The sequence below is a fragment of the Aegilops tauschii genome, chromosome 1 (genome assembly GCF_002575655.3).
Source record: "Aegilops tauschii subsp. strangulata cultivar AL8/78 chromosome 1, Aet v6.0, whole genome shotgun sequence".
Taxonomy (NCBI): domain Eukaryota; kingdom Viridiplantae; phylum Streptophyta; class Magnoliopsida; order Poales; family Poaceae; genus Aegilops; species Aegilops tauschii.
In genome coordinates this window covers 454,114,553-454,134,532 of record NC_053035.3, presented here as the reverse complement: position 1 = coordinate 454,134,532, position 19,980 = coordinate 454,114,553, and the positions used below count along the sequence as shown (strand labels likewise).

General features: G+C 43.8%; 1 protein-coding gene across 1 annotated transcript; it reads right to left on the bottom strand.

Moving 5' to 3' along the window:
- Positions 1-6,210: 6,210 nt before the first annotated feature.
- LOC109748693 (small ubiquitin-related modifier 2-like) lies at positions 6,211-6,528 on the bottom strand. The gene has a single exon (XM_020307715.1). It carries the CDS (start codon positions 6,526-6,528, stop codon positions 6,211-6,213), a length of 318 nt encoding a protein of 105 aa, XP_020163304.1.
- Between the last annotated feature and the right edge of the window lie 13,452 nt (positions 6,529-19,980).

The window sequence follows — 19,980 nt, the reverse complement described above, 5'->3', positions numbered from 1 at the left end:
TCAAGATTATACGTCTGTATGTTCAAGCTCAGAGTCATGCAAGATTATACGTCTGTATGTTCAAGCTCAGAGTCATGCAAACTGAAAATCTCCTGCCTGTTTTGCATGTGATAAAGTTGGCTTAGTTGATGCAGACAAATACAATGTTGGACTGTACGCTGGTAATTATGTTTCGATGTTCTGTAAGGTTACTATGCATGTTCAGTTCAAATTGTATTTTGTTAGTGAAATATTGCAAGCTCGCTAACATTTTTTATCTTCCAAATCTTTAAACCATGCCATGCCTGACGATCTAGATGGTTTAACCTTTTCTATTGGCAGGATAGGTCTGCCTATATGTTCCTGCTGTTTCCATCCACTCTCCTCTTACTGAGATGGTGGGTGTGGGATGGGTGCCTTCCAGCATTGACAGTTCAGGTGCACCAGGTATTTGTTGAGTACTTTCACATACCCTGAGTATATTTCCTCTTCTCATCACTTCATTGTCCGATAGAATTGATCAAAAGACTATGTTTCCACATTGCAGGCTTGGTTATTATTCCTCTACACAAGTTTTGCTTTGCAGGAGAATGTGTTGCTTGTAAATGGAAGAGATATCCGTCCTTGGTAAGGACCAAAACTTTCATCACTTGATATATAAAATTGTAGACTGCAGCATTCAAGCAATTCTTTTTTTGAAACTTGTCCAGTCAAGTGTGCTCAAATTTTAATAAATGTCTTTATTTGGCTCTCAAATCTGGCATCGACGCATCTGTTTGTTTTGTTCCGGCAAGGCCGTGTTTAGTTTGTTCTCTAGCTCTGGCAAAATCAATTTCTTCTCCAAAGCATGCCCATCTGATCATAATGTGCTGCTATATTTTCAGGTGGATATACCATCACTATTTAGCAATGCTAATGGCTCTTGTTAGCCTTACATGGGAGATAAAGGGATAGCCTGATTGCTCGAGTAAGCAGGTATATGATATTTTTATAGAAGTTGGTATGTTGCTTTGCTGTTAATCCCAAATTTTAAAGACTATAAACTCACAGTCTGGCATTTTTGCAGAGTGGGGTACAACTTTTCTTGCGTTGGGCAATCATGCAAGGAATTGCAATGCATCTACATAATAGGTACCAGCGTCAAAGATTACGCACCCAAATTGCTCTGGGAAAGGTGAGGCCTTCCTTTGATTTAACAAGTTCAGGTTGCTTTTCATCCTGTGAAGATTCGTCCTTCCCTGACATTCTTCAGTTTCCGGTGTTTATAGTTGTTGAGGAAAATTTTGTTACTCACTTTTTCAGGTATGATCTTTTGATAGTAGATTTCATTTAGGGTTATACCATAATCAATTTGTTGAAGGACAGAAATAACCTATATTTCCACAGAGATTGTGTGGTAGCTTAAATTGAACCATTGTTTTCTGTTTTCGTTCACTCATGCAATATTACAATTTTTTTCGATGAGTCGTATTGACCAATGTGGAAAATCTGTGACTTTGCAATGCCGTATGATTCTTCTCTTGCCTTGTGGTTACTTCTTTGCCGAGTAGGCAGTTAAATCGCCGAAAGAAATTCTTGGTGAGCTTTCCCACCACTTGTTTGTTGTAATGTCTTGCTCAAAGTAGAATTCCTTACTAATTTGTAGATTTCCCTCAAATGATTAAATGATTCTCCCCTAACATAAATGTGCCGACAAAAAATGTTCTTTTCCACTTCACTACTTTGTAGATGTTGAGGTATGGCCTTGGAAGGTAGGGAGAGGCTTAAAAGATGTAACGACAATTGAGCTGTCCGTTTAGTGAATTCAGTACTGCTGTTCCATGGAATGTCCAGTGGGATGTTTGAATTTTATGGTTATTTTTTTGCCATGTTGAATAGCCGATGCAGTGCATCGGTATTTTCCATCTACTAAAATTTTGCTTTATCGTTATGCATGCTTGTTGATGTTCTGCTCGATTTTGTGTTTGGATTATAAATGTGACGTTTCTAAGCTGTTAAGGTAAAGTTGCCTTGATTTAAGTTTGTGTCCAGAATACATGGTTGCTTTACTGAAGATGTATCACATATGCTACATATTACTGTGTCCAGTACAGTTTTCCTGTAGCAAAGCTTGTTAGGCAATTCCAAAAATTGACTTCCAATACAGGATTTATTTTGTCTTTTCTTGAGGTCAGTGCATATTGCACACTTCTATGTAGTGTCTCCGAGAAAGGTGTGGAAACATGCATTGACCATTTTCTGGACATAATATTCCTGTCAGATGCTTCATATATAGAATATGCTTCATGCTGAGATGATTTTTCATACAGGTGCACGCTTAAAAATTCAGAGTTGTTACATGCTTGAACCATCCAGGGCATCGAAGTTCAGTCAAACCATCAAGGTACCAAAATGAATCTTCTGCTATCATTTTTGTTATTCCTAAACCTGTAGTTACGGAGATCCATGAGTTTCATAGAACATATAAACACTGGTGGGCAACCCGCCGTTCTGGGGGCCTTCCCGGGCGCACGATCGCTGGCCGTTCGATCAGCTTCTTCGATCGTCTTTCACCCTCGATTTTTACTATTCACTTCTATCTTTTGTTACAACTTTGACTGCTTTACCGGGTGGCTGCCATTGGGCCCATAAAATCATTGGTCCACGCGGCAGCGGAGTGCTCATCAACTCGGTCTGTGACAAGCAGCAGCAGCAGCAGCATCATGGTCTACCCCCTTCCACCCTCTCTCAATTTCCTCTCTTCGCTTCCCTGACCACGTCTCATCTCTGTTGGGTCAAGGTTGGGTTGGAGCTACAGCGGCCAGCCACCAGGACGACGCTGACAGCCAAAGAAAGCTCCTTCCTCACCGCTGACAGCCAAAACCGCTCTTGTGCTCATCAAGGTCCCTTTCACCTCTCTAACCTCTGTGTTAAGTCCGTCTGGTTCTAGGCTGATTAAGGTTTTTTGTTTTGTTTTTGCTTCCACTCTGTTTGATTTAAGCGTGGTGGTCAGATCCTCTTCAGATGTCCAGTTGAGACACCTACCCATTTCTTCTCTTTTTTCTCTTTAGAGGAGAGGAGAGGATGCTAACTAGCGAAGTACTATACTACTACATTTCAAACCATAATAAGGTCCTTCGATAAAAACAAAACAATATTTGCAGCGTCGCAGTAGCAAAATTCCAGCATCCACTAGCCACACAAAAAAGTATGTGTCCAGTGATAATATAACGAGAGAGGAATTCAAGGATTAGTTTATTATTAACCTATGTAGTGTATGCACTGGTAGTTGATGGAGTTTCAAGCAACAAGCATGGAGCACCTTCTTCTTTCTATCATGTCACTTACCTGATAATTTGGTAATTCTCTCTGTAATGTCATTCATATACCTGATAAAGCCAATTTCTTTGGGGCTCTCTGTCATTCATATGTTCAGTGATGCAATATGAATTATTATGTAGAGGTTACTCCAGTCCTCACTATTCTTCTATTTGTCTCTGTTTAGTGTTTTACTTTTTTTATCAGCGGCATAATAGATAACCATATCTACATTTGTCTCTGTTTTCTGTCAGGTTAGTCAATGTATAGGACTGCGCTTTTGTGTGTCCTTTTCTTCAAGCTCTCATTCAAGAGAAGAGAGGAGTGAGGCCTTGATCCAGACTCAGGAGGAGGAGACGAGGAGCAACACCTATTTTTGTTGTCCGTCAAGCCCCATTATACTTTCGGGTTCCAGCCACCTGATCACTAACCTGAATGAGTAAGTAGACCATTATATATGATGGTCTTGCTTCCTTTTGTGATCATGTATCTATGTTAGATCCGGTGAGAAAAGGCGGCTTCCAAGCAGAGGATGCGGCAGTGTTGGCCACGTTTGGTTTTCATAAGCTAATAATGTATCCCTTCCTGTCTACTTCCTTTGTGTACCACATTATAACTAAGCATCTATGTATCAGCAGTAAAGACTTGGGTGTCTGAATATTCTCACAATAGTTGTCTCCCTCTCGCCCTTTGCGCCATTGGCGCAACGAGTCATCTAGTATGATAGAAACAAGGGAAGCATCAGCTGGAAGTTGGCTGTTCTCTATGTTTGAGACCTTAAAACATGATGAATTAACTCAGATGGTAGTCACACTATGGGCCATTTGGTACGCACGGAGAAAGCTAATTCATGAATCCATTAGCCAGAGCCCATATGAAACATATTCGTTTGTCAAGAGATTTATCTCCGAGCTCGATCAGCTAAACGCTTCTTCAGTACCACAAGTAAGAACGAGTCTGTCGAGCCAGCCGAGGGGAAAATGGATTGCGCCAAAGGATGGTCACGTCAAGATTAATGTAGATGCGGGAGTATCAGTCCATCACAATATGGGAGTAGCAGCTGCAGTATGCCGGAGTCAGGAAGGAGCATATCTTGGATAATCTCTGTTGGCAGTACAAGGCCTTCTCAATCCGGCAGTTTTAGAAGCTCTTGCATGCAGGGAGGCGTTGGCTCTTGCTCAGGACTTGGGAGTGCAGAATGTTCAAGTAGCTTCAGACTGTCAGCAAATTGTCAACCATATCAAGGAGTCGGAGGAGAGGATGGAGGAATCATCAAAGAAATTGTAGAAAGCCTTAGACTTTTTTCAGCATGTAATTTCTATTATGAATCTCGAATTTCCAATGTGGAAGCTCATAGAAGCTCATAGACTTGCTAGGTTTGGTGTCTCTTCCACAAGGGAGATATATTTGGCTAGGATTTTCTCATGATCCTATTGCTATAGCTGTAAACATTTTAGCTAATCAATAAAACCTAGCTTTTTCGCTAAAAAAAACCTATTGTCTCGCGCTCTCTCCTCTAATCCCAACTCGACACGGCTGGACGGGTTAGTGTTCTTCTGATGCTGCAAATTGAATGCAGATTTGCAATGGCTAAAGAAAGGACGGAAGATATGAGAAGCTTACCAGCGCGGGGGCGTTCTTGAGGAGCTCAAGCGTGGCACGCACGGTGATGGGAACCCTGATGGCCACCATCTTGATCCTCCAATAATCTAGAGATTAGGTAGCGAAGGGTTCATAACTCTGTCCAAACTTCAAAAATCACAAAGGGTTGCGCCTATTAGCTGCTCATACAAAAATGCATGCAAGTCTCTATCCGCTGCCAAGTCTCATTTCAAAATATAATAAGCGAGACATAATCGCACCCGTTATACTTATCGCAGCAGGCGATGCATATCGGTGGCGGGCGGTGAATAAGGGTGGCTATGCTTGAACGGAGCCGCTAATGGCCCAGCTCACTCTGGCGCTCAGTCACACAGGTTGGCCTTGCATTTTTTTTCTCTTCACTTTTCAGTTGATTTTTTTTCTAAAATAACTGACTGTTGGACCTTTTAAACCGATCTAAATAAAAACCATTTTTGAGAAATACATATAAATGAATAAATAAAGTGTGTATTAGAAACAAATCACTGCATATAAAATTATTTGATCATATACGAACAAATGTTAATTGTGTATTTGAAAAATGTTCACCATATATTAGAAAAAATGTAATAATATATTACCAAAATTATAAAAGGGTGACAAAATAATTTAAAAAATTGTAAAGAAGAAAAAAACTAAACAGAAAAAGCACACAAGTTTTCTTTACTGAAAAAACCCAACATCCACCGAACGAACGAAAAAAAAATATGGCAGGGAATAAATGACACCGAGTGTCTCCGTGTGACCGATCCACGCAAGGTCTCACGCCCCTACCACGCCACCAGCAGTCGTCCACACCCCACTGCAAACGCACGCTGCCAAGCCATGCGCGAGGTCAGGGCCGGCCGTCCAAGTTGTCTCGTGCAGGATAGCCAAGAACGAAGGAGAGGAACACTAGTCGCCGACCGCCACGAGGGGCTTTGCCCCGGCGATAGAGTAGAGAGGGGGCGGAGGTGAGGGAGGGGGCGGTGGCGCAGTTTGTCGTCCACGGGGCCGACATAGGGGGCAGTTTTTTCTCCGGGTCAGGTTATGGCACAAAGCAAACTACTTCACAGCCGACCCTCCATGTCACCGTAACAGAAACAAGGGTCTGTCTAGGCACATCTAAGTGACTCAATCGAACTAGAAAAAAAAGACAAAAAAATGCTTACATGAATCTTAGTGTAAAATCAAGATAGGAACCATAATAATAACCGGGCGAATATAGTTTGAAGTACATCACGTAAGCCGCTCAGCAAATCAGAAAATTTCCTCCTAAGAAGACCAAGAAAATTTCCCTCTCATCAATTCTGCCTAGTGCGCGGACATCGATCTAGCAACGAACCGCCCGCCGCCATTCATGTGCTCGAAGAAATCGATCATGTCGCCGTCCTCCATCTCGAGGTCCGCCGGGGTCTTGTCGCCGCGCAGCCGTACGCCCTCGAAGAGGAATACGCCGGTGCCATACGTCACGTCAGGCACCTTGTGGTACCACGCGTCCAAGAGGACCTGGAGCTTGTCCGTCCTGCTCATGGTGTGGCGGAGCACCTTCTCCTGGCTCACCACCTTGATCGTCACCAGCAGGGGCTTCACCGCCGCCTTGGAGTCTCTCCCGCTGTATGGCGACGACATGGCTTGGAGTTCTGTTGCGTGGAACGGATGCCACGAGGTGTTGGAAATATAAGCAATTTACCGAATGATTTTATTAACAGAAATACTAGATAAAGCATGACCAGAATAGTAGTGATAAAACAAGCCATGCGATTTGACAAAGAGAAGGTAAACAACATCTTCATATATGAACTGTAACTAAACATATCTAGAGCAGACAGTATAGCAAGTTGCATATATGAAATAGAGTCTAACATATCTAGGGCAAATACTAGAACAAGGAACTGTAGCAGGACCTCTAATAGAAAGGAGAAGAACACGTACGGGACAACAACAGCAGAAGCGCTGGACTTGGGGTCGGTGTCCTCGCCTGCCATGTCGTCGAGGAGGTCGTGGACGTCGGGGAAGAAGTCATCGTCGGGGAAGTAGTCGTTGGCGACCGGATCGTCCGTGATGAAGCAGCCAGTAGTCGCGCTGAGCGCTCCCCAAAAACCTTATCACCCTTCTCCCGTACAGGACTCAAAAGGTGCGGTTTCGGAGGCCTACTGTCCCGACGTGCGGTGCACGCCGCAAGCCGGGATGAGGAAGATAGCAGCAGCTCAGAGATGGAACCGATTGCGAGGGAAGGAGTAGTTCTGGTGCGTCTCTCTGGGAGGAGCGACCTCCAAAAATTTAGACATTGGCTCGGCTCATTCCCGCAACCCGCGGCGCGTCGCGTCGTGGCGAGGCGTGGTGAGGCAGGCGGCGGCGGAGGAGTGCGCGTGGATGTCCCTCTTGTTCTCATGCTCATACAATTGGGGAAAGAACCTCCCTTATAAAGAGGTCCAACTACCTCTAAACTAGCAATGTGGGACTAAACTTTAGTTCCACCTCTTGCCTTGCACAAATGGGCTGCGTGGGCCTCTAGGATTTATTAGGAATTTCTGAAACTGCTATTGGGCTAGGCCCAAAATAGACAAAATTCCAGCAATCCCCCACCAGATCCCAGAGGCACACAAAATTTGCCTTTGGTTCCAAAACACTGTTTTATATACCGGTACTGGAGTGGAGACTGTTAAGTTGAACTTCCACCTAGAACTCTATGCTACACTAGTAAGCAACTTGAACAGTGGACTGGGCCTTGAACTGCAAGTTTTCTGCGAATCTAGCTTCACATAAAGTCTTGACCGATACGTGGCTACCGTGGGTCTTCCCCGCGGGTGGAGCTTATGCGTCATACTCCGAGACCTTTCATGAGTTTACTAGAGAGAACCCTACTTTCATGTGAGTTCCGCTTCCATTGTTGACCTCGATAAGATGGTCTGCTTGCAAGACTTCCAAGAAACAGCGCCACCTCCATGAGTGAATACATATCCGCTCGCGGCCTTTATCTCATCAGCATCTGAGATCCAGTTTGAGTCACCATATCCTTCAAGCACCTTTGGGTGCCCAGTGTAGTGAATTCCATAATTTGCAGTGCCTTTCAAATAACGCAAGACTCTCTCTAGAGCTTTCCAATGCACATCTCCTGGTTTTGAGACAAACCGACTAAGTTTGCTAATAGCAAAAGAGATGTCAGGTCTTGTAGCACTGGCTAAGTACATAAGCGAGCCAATGATCTGAGAATACTTCAATTGATCTCTAGCAATTCTTAGATTCTTTCGAAGTAACACACTCGCATCATATGGTGTTGGAGAGGGCTTGCAGTAACTATAGCCAAAGCGACTCAAGATCTTTTCCACATAGTGAGATTGAAGCAATGTAATCCCACCATCATCGTCTCTCAACAACTTGATGTTCAGAATGACATCAGCACTCCTAAATCCTTCATCTCAAAACAACGAGATAGGAAATCCTTGACCTCCTTGATAACATTCAGATTTGTTCCGAAAATCAGTATGTCGTCAACATACAAGCAAAGGATAACTCCCTCGCCCCCACCATGGCGATAGTACACACATTTGTCAGCTTCGTTCACAACAAAGCCTGCAGCTGTTAAAGTTCTTTCAAACTTCTCATGCCACTATTTGTGTGCTTGCTTGAGTCCATACAAAGACTTCAGCAACTTGCACACTTTTCCTTCCTGACCATCTAGTACAAACCCATATGGTCGTTCCATATAAATTTCCTCGTCCAACTCTCCATTTAGGAAAGCAGTCTTAACATCCATTTGATGAACGAGAAGACCATGCGAGGAAGCTAGTGAAAGTAGAACTTGAATAGTGGTCAGTCGAGCCACAGGTGAGTAAGTATCAAAGAAGTCTTCACCTTCCTTTTCGGTATAACCCTTAGCCACGAGCCGAGCCTTGTACTTTTCAATTGTACCATCAGGCCTAAGCTTCTTCTTGAATACCCATTTGCATCCTATAGGTTTGCACCCATAAGGACGATCAGTTATCTCCCAAGTTTCATTCGCCAAGATGGAATCCATCTTGCTACGAACCGCTTCCTTCCAGTAGTCAGCATCTTCAGATGCATAGGCCTCTGAAATAGAACTGGGAGTGTCATCTATGAGATACATAAGAAAATCATCACCAAAGGACTTTGCAGTCCTCTGTCCCTTGCTCCTAGTAGGAACTTCATTGTTCTCCTCCACAGGACTTTCAAAGTGTTCCATCAAAATTGCAGGTTCGGTAATTGCAACTGGTTCCTGATTCGATGAACTAGGCATCTCCTGATTAGTTGAGGTAGCCATATCCTTCATGGGAAAGATTTCCTCAAAGAAAGTCGCATCATTCGACTCCATGATCGTACCGACATGCATGTCGGGTACCTCAGATTTTACAACCAAGAATCTATAGCCAATGCTATGAAAAGCATATCCCAGGAAAACACAATCCACAGTCTTTGGGCCAAGCTTCCGCTTCTTTGGAATTGGAACATTGACTTTCGCCAAACAACCTCATGTTCGCAGATAAGAGAGTTTCAACCTTTTCTTCTCCCATTCCTCGAATGGAGTTATCTCTTTGTTCTTTGTGGGGACTCGGTTTAGGACATGACATGTTGTCAATATCGCCTCCCCCCACCATGCCTTGGAGAGACCCGATGTGTCTAACATGGCGTTAACCAAATCAGTTAGAGTACGGTTCTTTCTTTCGGCCACCCCATTTGACTAAGGTGAGTAGGGAGGCGTCCTCTCACGGACTATACCATGTTCCGCACAAAAGGCATCAAATTCATTGGAAAAATACTCTCCACCACGGTCGGACCTAAGCCTCTTGATTTTTCGATAAAGTTGGTTTTCCACTTCAGCTTTATAGATCTTGAAAAAGTTCAAAGCCTCATCCTTAGATTTCAGAAGATACACACGGCAGTATCTAGTGGAGTCGTCAATTAACGTCATGAAATATTTCTTTCCACATTTTGTCAAAACAACATTCATTTCACATAGATATGAATGTATGAGCTCTACTGGTGCAAGATTTCTCGTTTCCGCAGTCGTGTGAGACTTACGAGGTTGCTTAGCTTGCACACAAACTTGACACTTAGATCCCTTGACAGTGGTGAAACTAGGGATTAAGTTCAACTTTGCTAGTCGCGACATGCAACCAAAGTTAACATGACAAAGACATGAATGCCATATATTTGATTCACTATTGTTGCAAACATGATTAAGAACTTTATTGCAAACATCTGATAAGGATAAACGAAACAGGCCTCCTGACTCATAGCCTTTACCAACAAAGGTACTATACTTGGATATTACAAATTTATTCGACTCAAAGACAAGCTTGTAGCCATCTCTACACAGAAGAGATCCGCTAACAAGGTTTTTATTGACGAAGGGGACATAATGCACGTTCTTCAGCCGCACGATCTTCCCCGAAGTAAACTTCAGATCGACCGTGCCAACACCACGAACAGAAGCACTTGAACCGTTGCCCATCAGCACGGTTGAAGTCCCTGCGGTCTGATAAGACGAAAACATAGAAATATCACCGCATACATGCACATTAGCACCCGTGTCAATCAACCAATCAGGAGAATGACATACTGAAAGAATAGTGGGAAATATACCATACCCATCATCCTTCATGTCAGTGTCTTCAATGACATTAGCGGTCTTGCCGCCTTTCCCAGGGTGACGCTTGTGATAGCGATTAGGGCAACTAGGAGCCCAATGATAAGGATCTCCACACACATGACAAGCACCTTTCTTCTTGTCATTCTTCTTCTTGAAGTTCGTGTGCTGCACAGCCTTGTTCTTCCCATCAAACTTTGCTTTACCATCAAACTTGCCCTTGTTCTCGAACTTGTGGGGCTGGAAGTTCTTCTTCTGTACCAGATTGGCACTAGATCCTCCCTCAATACCTTGAGCACGTGTATCCTTTGCTCTCGCCTTTTCTTCCACATCAAGAGTGCCAATGAGATCCGGGACGAAAAACTCTTGTCTCTTATGCTTCTGTAAGGTAGAAAAGTTCCTCCACGAAGGATGAAGCTTAGTGATGATACCTCCGGCAACAAACTTGTCCGGTAGCATACAACTGAAGTGCTCAAGTTCTCTAGCAAATGACTGTATCTCATGAACTTGCTCAACCACGGAGCGCTTTTCAGTCATCCTATAATCATAGAATTGCTCCATGATGTACAGCTGAGTGCCAGCATCCGAGACCCCAAACTTGGCCTCGAGTGCATCCCACATATCTTTTCCATTATCAATTGACGCATAAGCATCAACTATCTTCTCACCTAGAACACTCAAGAGAGCAGCCTTAAACAGAGTATCCATTTTCTGAAAAGCTTGTGCCTGTTGAGCATCAAGCTCTCCTTCAGGTTTGCCAAAAGTGGCTTCATAGCAACTCATGGTCTGAAACCATAAGACTGCTCTCACGCGCCACCTCTTATAGTGGATACCCTCAAACATAGGAGGTCTCATGGAAGTAGCAAAACCACTCGGGGTAAATTGCCTATAATAAGGTTTTTGGATTGTTGGAAATATGAGCAATTTACCGAATGATTTTATTAACAGAAATACTAGATAAAGCATGACCAGAATAGTAGTGATAAAACAAGCCATGCGAGTTGACAAAGAGAAGGTAAACAACATCTTCATATATGAACTGTAACTAAACATATCTAGAGCAGACAGTATAGCAAGTTACATATATGAAATAGAGTCTAACATATCTAGGGCAAATACTAGAACAAGAACTGTAGCAGGACCTCTAATAGAAAGGAGAAGAACACGTACGGGACAGTAGCAGTAGAAGCGCTGGACTTGGGGTCGGTGTCCTCGCCTGCCATGTCGTCGAGGAGGTCCTGGACGTCGGGGAAGAAGTCGTCGTCGGGGAAGTAGTCGTTGGCGACCGGATCGTCCGTGATGAAGCAGCTAGTAGTCACGCTGAGCGCTCCCCAAAAACCTTATCACCCTTCTCCCGTACAGGACTCAAAAGGTGCGGTTTCGGAGGCCTACTGTCCCGACGTGCGGTGCACGCCGCAAGCCGGGATGAGGAAGATAGCAACAGCTCAGAGATGGAACCGATGGCGAGGGAAGGAGTAGTTCTGGTGCGTCTCTATGGGAGGAGCGACCTCCCTTTTATAGGCGCAAGAGAAGGAGGCGAGAGGGCAGCGACGGGAGGCGAAACGAAGAGACGGAGATGAAGTGAACAGCCAGCAGCCGAAGGGCTGCACCGTTCGCATTCGAACTCCACTTTCGCAAAAATCTTTTCAGCTTTCGTGTGACCTTTCGTATACCCGTAGTGCGTGGCAAAAATTTAGACATCGGCTTGGCACATTCCCGCAACCCGCGGCGCGTCGTGGCGAGGCAGGCAGCGGAGGAGGAGCGCGCGTGGATGTCCCTCTTGTTCTCATGCTCATACAAGTGGGGAAAGAACCTCCCTTATAAAGAGGTCCAACTCCCTCTAAACTAGCAATGTGGGACTAAACTTTAGTTCCACCTCTTGCCTTGCACAAATGGGCTGCGTGGGCCTCTAGGATTTATTAGGAATTTCTGAAACTGCTTTTGGGCTAGGCCCAAAATAGACAAAATTCCAGCAATCCCCCACCAGATCCCAGAGGCACACAAAATTTGCCTTTGGTTCCAAAACACTGTTTTATATACCGGTACTGGAGTGGAGACTGTTAAGTTGAACTTCCACCTAGAACTCTATGCTACACTAGTAAGCAACTTGAACAGTGGACTGGGCCTTGAACTGCAAGTTTTCTGCGAATCTAGCTTCACATAAAGCCTTAACCGATACATGGCTACCGTGGGTCTTCCCCGCGGGTGGAGCTTATGCGTCATACTCCGAGACCTTTCATGAGTTTACTAGAGAGAACCCTACTCTCATAGATTGCGACGTTTAACAATCAGACTCATATAGGTGTGTTCTTCAAAAGATGTTCTGCAGGACAACATCTCTGGTTAAAAGAGCCACTTAGAACACATTAAGATATACATCAACATGCCATGCAGATTAGAAGAGTATTGCATCTTCATGGAGTGGTATTGTTAATAGTAAGGATACTCTCCTCTCAGTTGACCAACAGCTTGTCTTCCACATCTAATTCACGGGATCTCCGATCACAAAGAATAGGTTACCACTATGAACAACTCATATTGTGGGTCCCATACCCATCTCCCTCGATGCATTATCTATCACATTACGTGATAGCCCTTAGTAAAAGGATCTGCCAGATTTTTAGATGTTTGGATATGATCCAATGCAATAACTCCGGAGTTTTTCATTTTCCTGACAGACTTTAACCTTCTCTGAACGTGTCTTGATGACTTCATGTTATCCTTTGAGCTGCTCACTTTCGTGATCACAGTTTGATTGTCGCATTTCATAAGGATACCCGGTACAGGTTTCTCAACAACCGGCAAGTCATTCAAGAGCCGACGAAGCCAATCTGCTTCGACCGTAGCTGTATCTAGTGATGTGAGTTCTGCTTCCATTGTTGACCTTGTTAAGATGGTCTGCTTGCAAGACTTCCAAGAAACAGCGCCACCTCCATGAGTGAATACATATCCGCTCGTAGCCTTTATCTCATCAGCATCTGAGATCCAGTTTGAGTCACTATACCCTTCAAGCACCTTTGGGTGCCCAGTGTAGTGAATTCCATAATTTGCAGTGCCTTTCAAATAACGCAAGACTCTCTCTAGAGCTTTCCAATGCACATCTCCTGGTTTTGAGACAAACCGACTAAGTTTGCTAACAGCAAAAGAGATGTCAGGTCTTGTAGCACTGGATAAGTACATAAGCGAGCCAATGATCTGAGAATACTTCAATTGAGCTCTAGCAATTCTTCGATTCTTTCGAAGTAACACACTCGCATCATATGGTGTTGGAGAGGGCTTGCAGTAACTATAGCCAAAGCAACTCAAGATCTTTTCCACATAGTGAGATTGAAGCAATGTAATCCCACCATCATCGTCTCTCAACAACTTGATGTTCAGAATGACATCAGCCACTCCTAAATCCTTCATCTCAAAACAACGAGATAGTAAATCCTTGACCTCCTTGATAACATTCAGATTTGTTCCGAAAATCAGTATGTCGTCAACATACAAGCAAAGGATAACTCCCTCGCCCCCACCATGGCGATAGTACACACATTTTTCAGCTTCGTTCACAACAAAGCCTGCAGCTGTTAAAGTTCTTTCAAACTTCTCATTCCACTATTTGGGTGCTTGCTTGAGTCCATACAAAGACTTCAGCAACTTGCACACTTTTCCTTCCTGACCATCTAGTACAAACCCATCTGGTTGTTCCATATAAATTTCCTCGTCCAACTCTCCATTTAGGAAAGCAGTCTTAACATCCATTTGATGAACGAGAAGACCATGCGAGGCAGCTAGTGAAAGTAGAACTCGAATAGTGGTCAGTCGAGCCACATGTGAGTAAGTATCAAAGAAGTCTTCACCTTCCTTTTGGGTATAACCCTTAGCCACGAGCCGAGCCTTGTACTTTTCAATTGTACCATCAGGCCTAAGCTTCTTCTTGAATACCCATTTGCATCCTATAGGTTTGCACCCATAAGGACGATCAGTTATCTCCCAAGTTTCATTCGCCAAGATGGAATCCATCTCGCTACGAACCGCTTCCTTCCAGTAGTCAGCATCTTCAGATGCATAGGCCTCTGAAATAGAACTGGGAGTGTCATCTATGAGATACACAAGAAAATCATCACCAAAGGACTTTGCAGTCCTCTGTCTCTTGCTCCTAGTAGGAACTTCATTGTTCTCCTCCACAGGACTTTCAAAGTGTTCCATCGAAATTGCAGGTTCGGTAATTGCAACTGGTTCCCGATTCGATGAACTAGGCATCTCTTGATTAGATGAGGTAGCCATATCCTTCATGGGAAAGATTTCTTCAAAGAAAGTCGCATCATTCGACTCCATGATCGTACCGACATGCATGTCGGGAACCTCAGATTTTACAACCAAGAATCTATAGACAATGCTATGAAAAGCATATCCCAGGAAAACACAATCCACAGTCTTTGGTCCAAGCTTCCGCTTCTTTGGAATTGGAACATTGACTTTGGCCAAACAACCCCATGTTTGCAGATAAGAGAGTTTTAACCTTTTCTTCTCCCATTCCTCGAATGGAGTTATCTCTTTGTTCTTTGTGGGGACTCGGTTTAGGACATGACATGTTGTCAATATCGCCTCCCCCACCATGCCTTGGAGAGACCCGATGTGTCTAACATGGCGTTAACCAAATTAGTTAGAGTACGGTTCTTTCTTTCGGCCACCCCATTTGACTGAGGTGAGTAGGGAGGCGTCCACTCATGGGTTATATCATGTTCCGCACAAAAAGCATCAAATTCATTGGAAAAATACTCTCCACCACGGTCGGACCTAAGCCTCTTTATTTTTCGATCAAGTTGGTTTTCCACTTCAGCTTTATAGATCTTGAAAAAGTTCAAAGCCTCATCCTTAGATTTCAGAAGATACACACGGCAGTATCTAGTGGAGTCGTCAATTAACGTCATGAAATATTTCTTTCCACCTTTTGTCAAAACACCATTCATTTCACATAGATATGAATGTATGAGCTCTAGTGGTGCAAGATTTCTCGTTTCTGCAGTCGTGTGAGACTTACGAGGTTGCTTAGCTTGCACACAAACTTGACACTTAGATCCCTTGACAGTGGTGAAAATAGAGATTAAGTTCAACTTTGCTAGTCGCGACATGCAACCAAAGTTAACATGACAAAGACGTGAATGTCATACATTTGATTCACTATTGTTGCAAACATGATTAACAACTTTATTGCAAACATCTGATAAGGATAAACGAAACAGGCCTCCTGACTCATAGACAAAGGTTCCATATTTGGATATTACAAATTTATTCGACTGAAAGACAAGCTTGTAGCCATCTCTACACAGAAGAGATCCGCTAACAAGATTTTTTATTGACGGAGGGGACATAATGCACGTTCTTCAGCCGCACGATCTTCCCCGAAGTAAACTTCAGATCGACCGTGCCAACACCACGAACAGAAGCACTTGAACTGTTGCCCATCAGGGCGGTTGAAGTCCCTGCGGTCTGATAAGATGAAAACATGGAAATATCACCGCATACATGCACATTAGCACCCGTGTCAATCAACCAATCAGGAGAATAACATACTGAAAGAATAGTAGGAAATATGCCATACCCATCATCCTTCATGTCAGTGTCTCCAATGACAACATTAGCGGTCTTGCCGCCTTTCCCAGGGTGACGCTTGTCATAGCGATTAGGGCAACTAGGAGCCCAATGATAAGGATCTACACACACATGACAAGCACCTTTCTTCTTGTCATTCTTCTTCTTGAAGTTCGTGTGCTGCACAGCCTTGTTATTCCCATCAAACTTTGCTTTACCATCAAACTTGCCCTTGTTCTCGAACTTGTGGGGCTGGAAGTTCTTCTTCTGTACCAGATTGGCACTAGATCCTCCCTCAATACCTTGAGCACGTGTATCCTTTGCTCTCGCCTTTTCTTCCACATCAAGGGTGCCAATGAGATCCGGGACGGAAAACTCTTGTCTCTTATGCTTCAGTAAGGTAGAAAAGTTCCTCCACGAAGGATGAAGCTTAGTGATGATACCTCCGGCAACAAACTTGTCCGGTAGCATACAACTGAAGTGCTCAAGTTCTCTAGCAAATGACTGTATCTCATGAACTTGCTCAACCATGGAGCGCTTTTCAGTCATCCTATAATCATAGAATTGCTCCATGATGTACAGCTGAGTGCCAGCATCCGAGACCCCAAACTTGGCCTCGAGTGCATCCCACATATCTTTTCCATTATCAATTGACGCATAAGCATCAACTATCTTCTCACCTAGAACACTCAAGAGAGCAGCCTTAAACAGAGTATCCATTTTCTGAAAAGCTTGTGCCTGTTGAGCATCAAGCTCTCCTTCAGGTTTGCCAAGAGTGGCGTCATAGCAACTCATGGTCTGAAACCATAAGACTGCTCTCACGCGCCACCTATTATAGTGGATACCCTCAAACAGAGGAGGTCTCCTGGAAGCAGCAAAACCACTCGGGGTAATTTGCCTATAATAAGGTTTTTGCATTGTTGGAAATATGAGCAATTTACCGAATCATTTTATTAACAGAAATACTAGATAAAGCATGACCAGAATAGTAGTGATAAAACAAGCCATGCGATTTGACAAAGAGAAGGTAAACAACATCTTCATATATGAACTGTAACTAAACATATCTAGAGGAGACAGTATAGCAAGTAGCATATATGAAATAGCGTCTAACATATCGAGGGCAAATACTAGAACAAGGAACTGTAGCAGGACCTCTAATAGAAAGGAGAAGAACATGTACGGGACAGCAGCATTAGAAGCGCTGGACTTGGGGTCGGTGTCCTCGCCTGCCATGTCGTCGAGGAGGTCGTGGACGTCGGGGAAGAAGTCGTCGTCGGAGAAGTAGTTGTCGGCGACCGGATCGTCCGTGATGAAGCAGCGAGTAGTCGCGCTGAGCGCTCCCCAAAAACCTTATCACCCTTCTCCCGTACATGACTCAAAAGGTGCGGTTTCAGAGGCCTACTGCCCCGACGTGCGGTGCACGCCGCAAGCCGGGATGAGGAAGATAGCAGCAGCTCAGAGATGGAACCGATGGCGAGGGAAGGAGTAGTAGTTCTGGTGCGTCTCTCTGGGAGGAGCGACCTCCCTTTTATAGGCGCAAGAGAAGGAGGCGAGAGGGCAGCGACGGGAGGCGAAACAAAGAGACGGAGATGAAGCGCTGCACCGTTTGCATTTCCGTGTGACCTTTCGTATACCCGTAGTGCGTGGCAAAAATTTAGACATCAGCTCGGCTCATTCCCGCAACCCGCAGCAGGCGGCGGAGGAGGAGCGCGCGTGGATGTCCCTCTTGTTCTCATGCTCATACAAGTGGGGAAAGAACCTCCCTTATAAAGAGGTCAAACTCCCTCTAAACTAGCAATGTGGGACTAAACTCTTGCCTTGCATAAATGGGCTGCGTGGGCCTCTAGGATTTATTAGGAATTTCTGAAACTGCTATTGGGCTAGGCCCAAAATAGACAAAATTCCAGCACGAGGTAGCCTGCATTTATAAAAGTCAGTTTTGATTTGCTTCCTAACAACCGTTTCCAAATCTCAACTCCGACCAATGCGCCCAAGGGAAATCCCTTATTTCTGGGAAATAATCTGGTTTGTATCCAACAAATAAATGTAGCAGCGATCCACTAGGCAAAGTGCATCCAGAGGCCCGGCAAATCTCAAATCAGACCCGAGTCCCAACTATGAACTGAGAGGAAAAGGTAAGAGGATCCATGTTAAAACTCCTCCATTTATAATCAGATAGCGTACATGGATTTTGACAGAGATTTACACGGAATTTAGATGCTAACTTATCTGTTCCGATCCTTATTAGATTTGCTAGTAAAGGTCGGCCGGGCTATAGTAGACATCAGACAAGCTTAACCGGGAATGCTAGGATGGCTGACACCGAAGATTGTTTGATTGCACCGTAGGTAAAACGACTGATCTCCCTCCCCCCATCTAAAAAAGAATATAGTGCCAAAGGGGAAATTATATGAAATATCTATGTCTTCATATTATTTATTTATACCTCTATAAATATAAAAGACCAAATGGGAAGATCCAAATAATCTTGGTCATCTAATCATGTTAATCAAGCGATCTAGATTGCTCCAATGGTGAGCGCTCGAAATCTTTAGCATGCAATTAATAGCATACCAAATATCAATATTTTCCGCGCAATTAATATTCTACCAAATATAAACATGTAATTAATATTCTATCAAAAAAATATCAACATGCAATTAATATTCTATCAAATATCAAAATATCAACGTGCATTGCACGTACTCATTTACTAGTTATACAAAAGGAACAAATCCTACGATCAAAATAGCTCACATTGAAAAATCTTTGCACGATTAAAATCGTGCAAAACATGTATAAAAATAATTTGAATCCAAGAGCCCCTTCTTAGTTGAATGAAACAGTCGTAGAACAAATAAAAAGGTGCAGGTGGAACAAATACAAAAGCTGTTTGGTAAACACTAAAAATCTTATAAAAACATCAATATAGTACTTCTCTACGCATATACAATATGAATAAAAAAAATTAGTTGATACTACTTTTGTAAGTAAACGTATAAAACACTAGCGGAACAAGAACGAAAGGCAAACAACATAGCACTAAGAATAAAACAAAATAAACGGAAGCAAAATTACACACAACATTTGTTTTAATTCAAATAATTCACCATAAAAGAAACCACTGTTCAAACATATGACAAAATAGATACTAATGAGCACTCCCAAAAAAACAGATAATAATGATAATACATGAGCGAAACTAGTTCAAAGAATCTAATATTTGAGCCGCTCACATCAGAAATTTCCTTGAAATAAGATCTAGCAATACAAATTCCGCAAGAGACATATGCTTAAGTTACAACAACTCCGCCTAGTGCGCAAACATCGATCGACATACTACATAGATCCAACAATGAATGGTCCAGCTCCACCATCCATATGTTCAAAGAAATCAAGCATGTCCCCGTCCTCCATCTCAAGGCCCACCGGGGTCATATTTCTGCGCACCCGCAAGCCGTCGTAGAGGAAGACGCCGGTGCCATATGTCACGTTGGGCACCTTGTGGTACCACACGTCCATGAAGACCTTGAGCTTGTCGGTCATCCTCGTGGTGTGGTGGACCACCTTCTCCTGGCCCACCACCTTGATGGTCAACATTTGGGGCTTCACCGCCGCCTTCGAGTCCACCTTCTCATGGCCGCCGCCGGGCGGCGCATGGCTTCCGTTGTGTACCTGCCTCACTGTATGTGTGCACTTTTGGGTGGTGTCTGTGTAGTTACGTTCCAATGCGTGGAAATCGACGGGGTGAGGTGCTTATAAAGGGTATGTACATCTTGAGTCTTAGGTGGTTTGGTCCCCCTTTGATTTCTTCAATCCAATTCGAATCAACTCATATCTGGTGATACGATACGAACAAACAACCCTGTGACGGCACGTGGGTGTGGAGG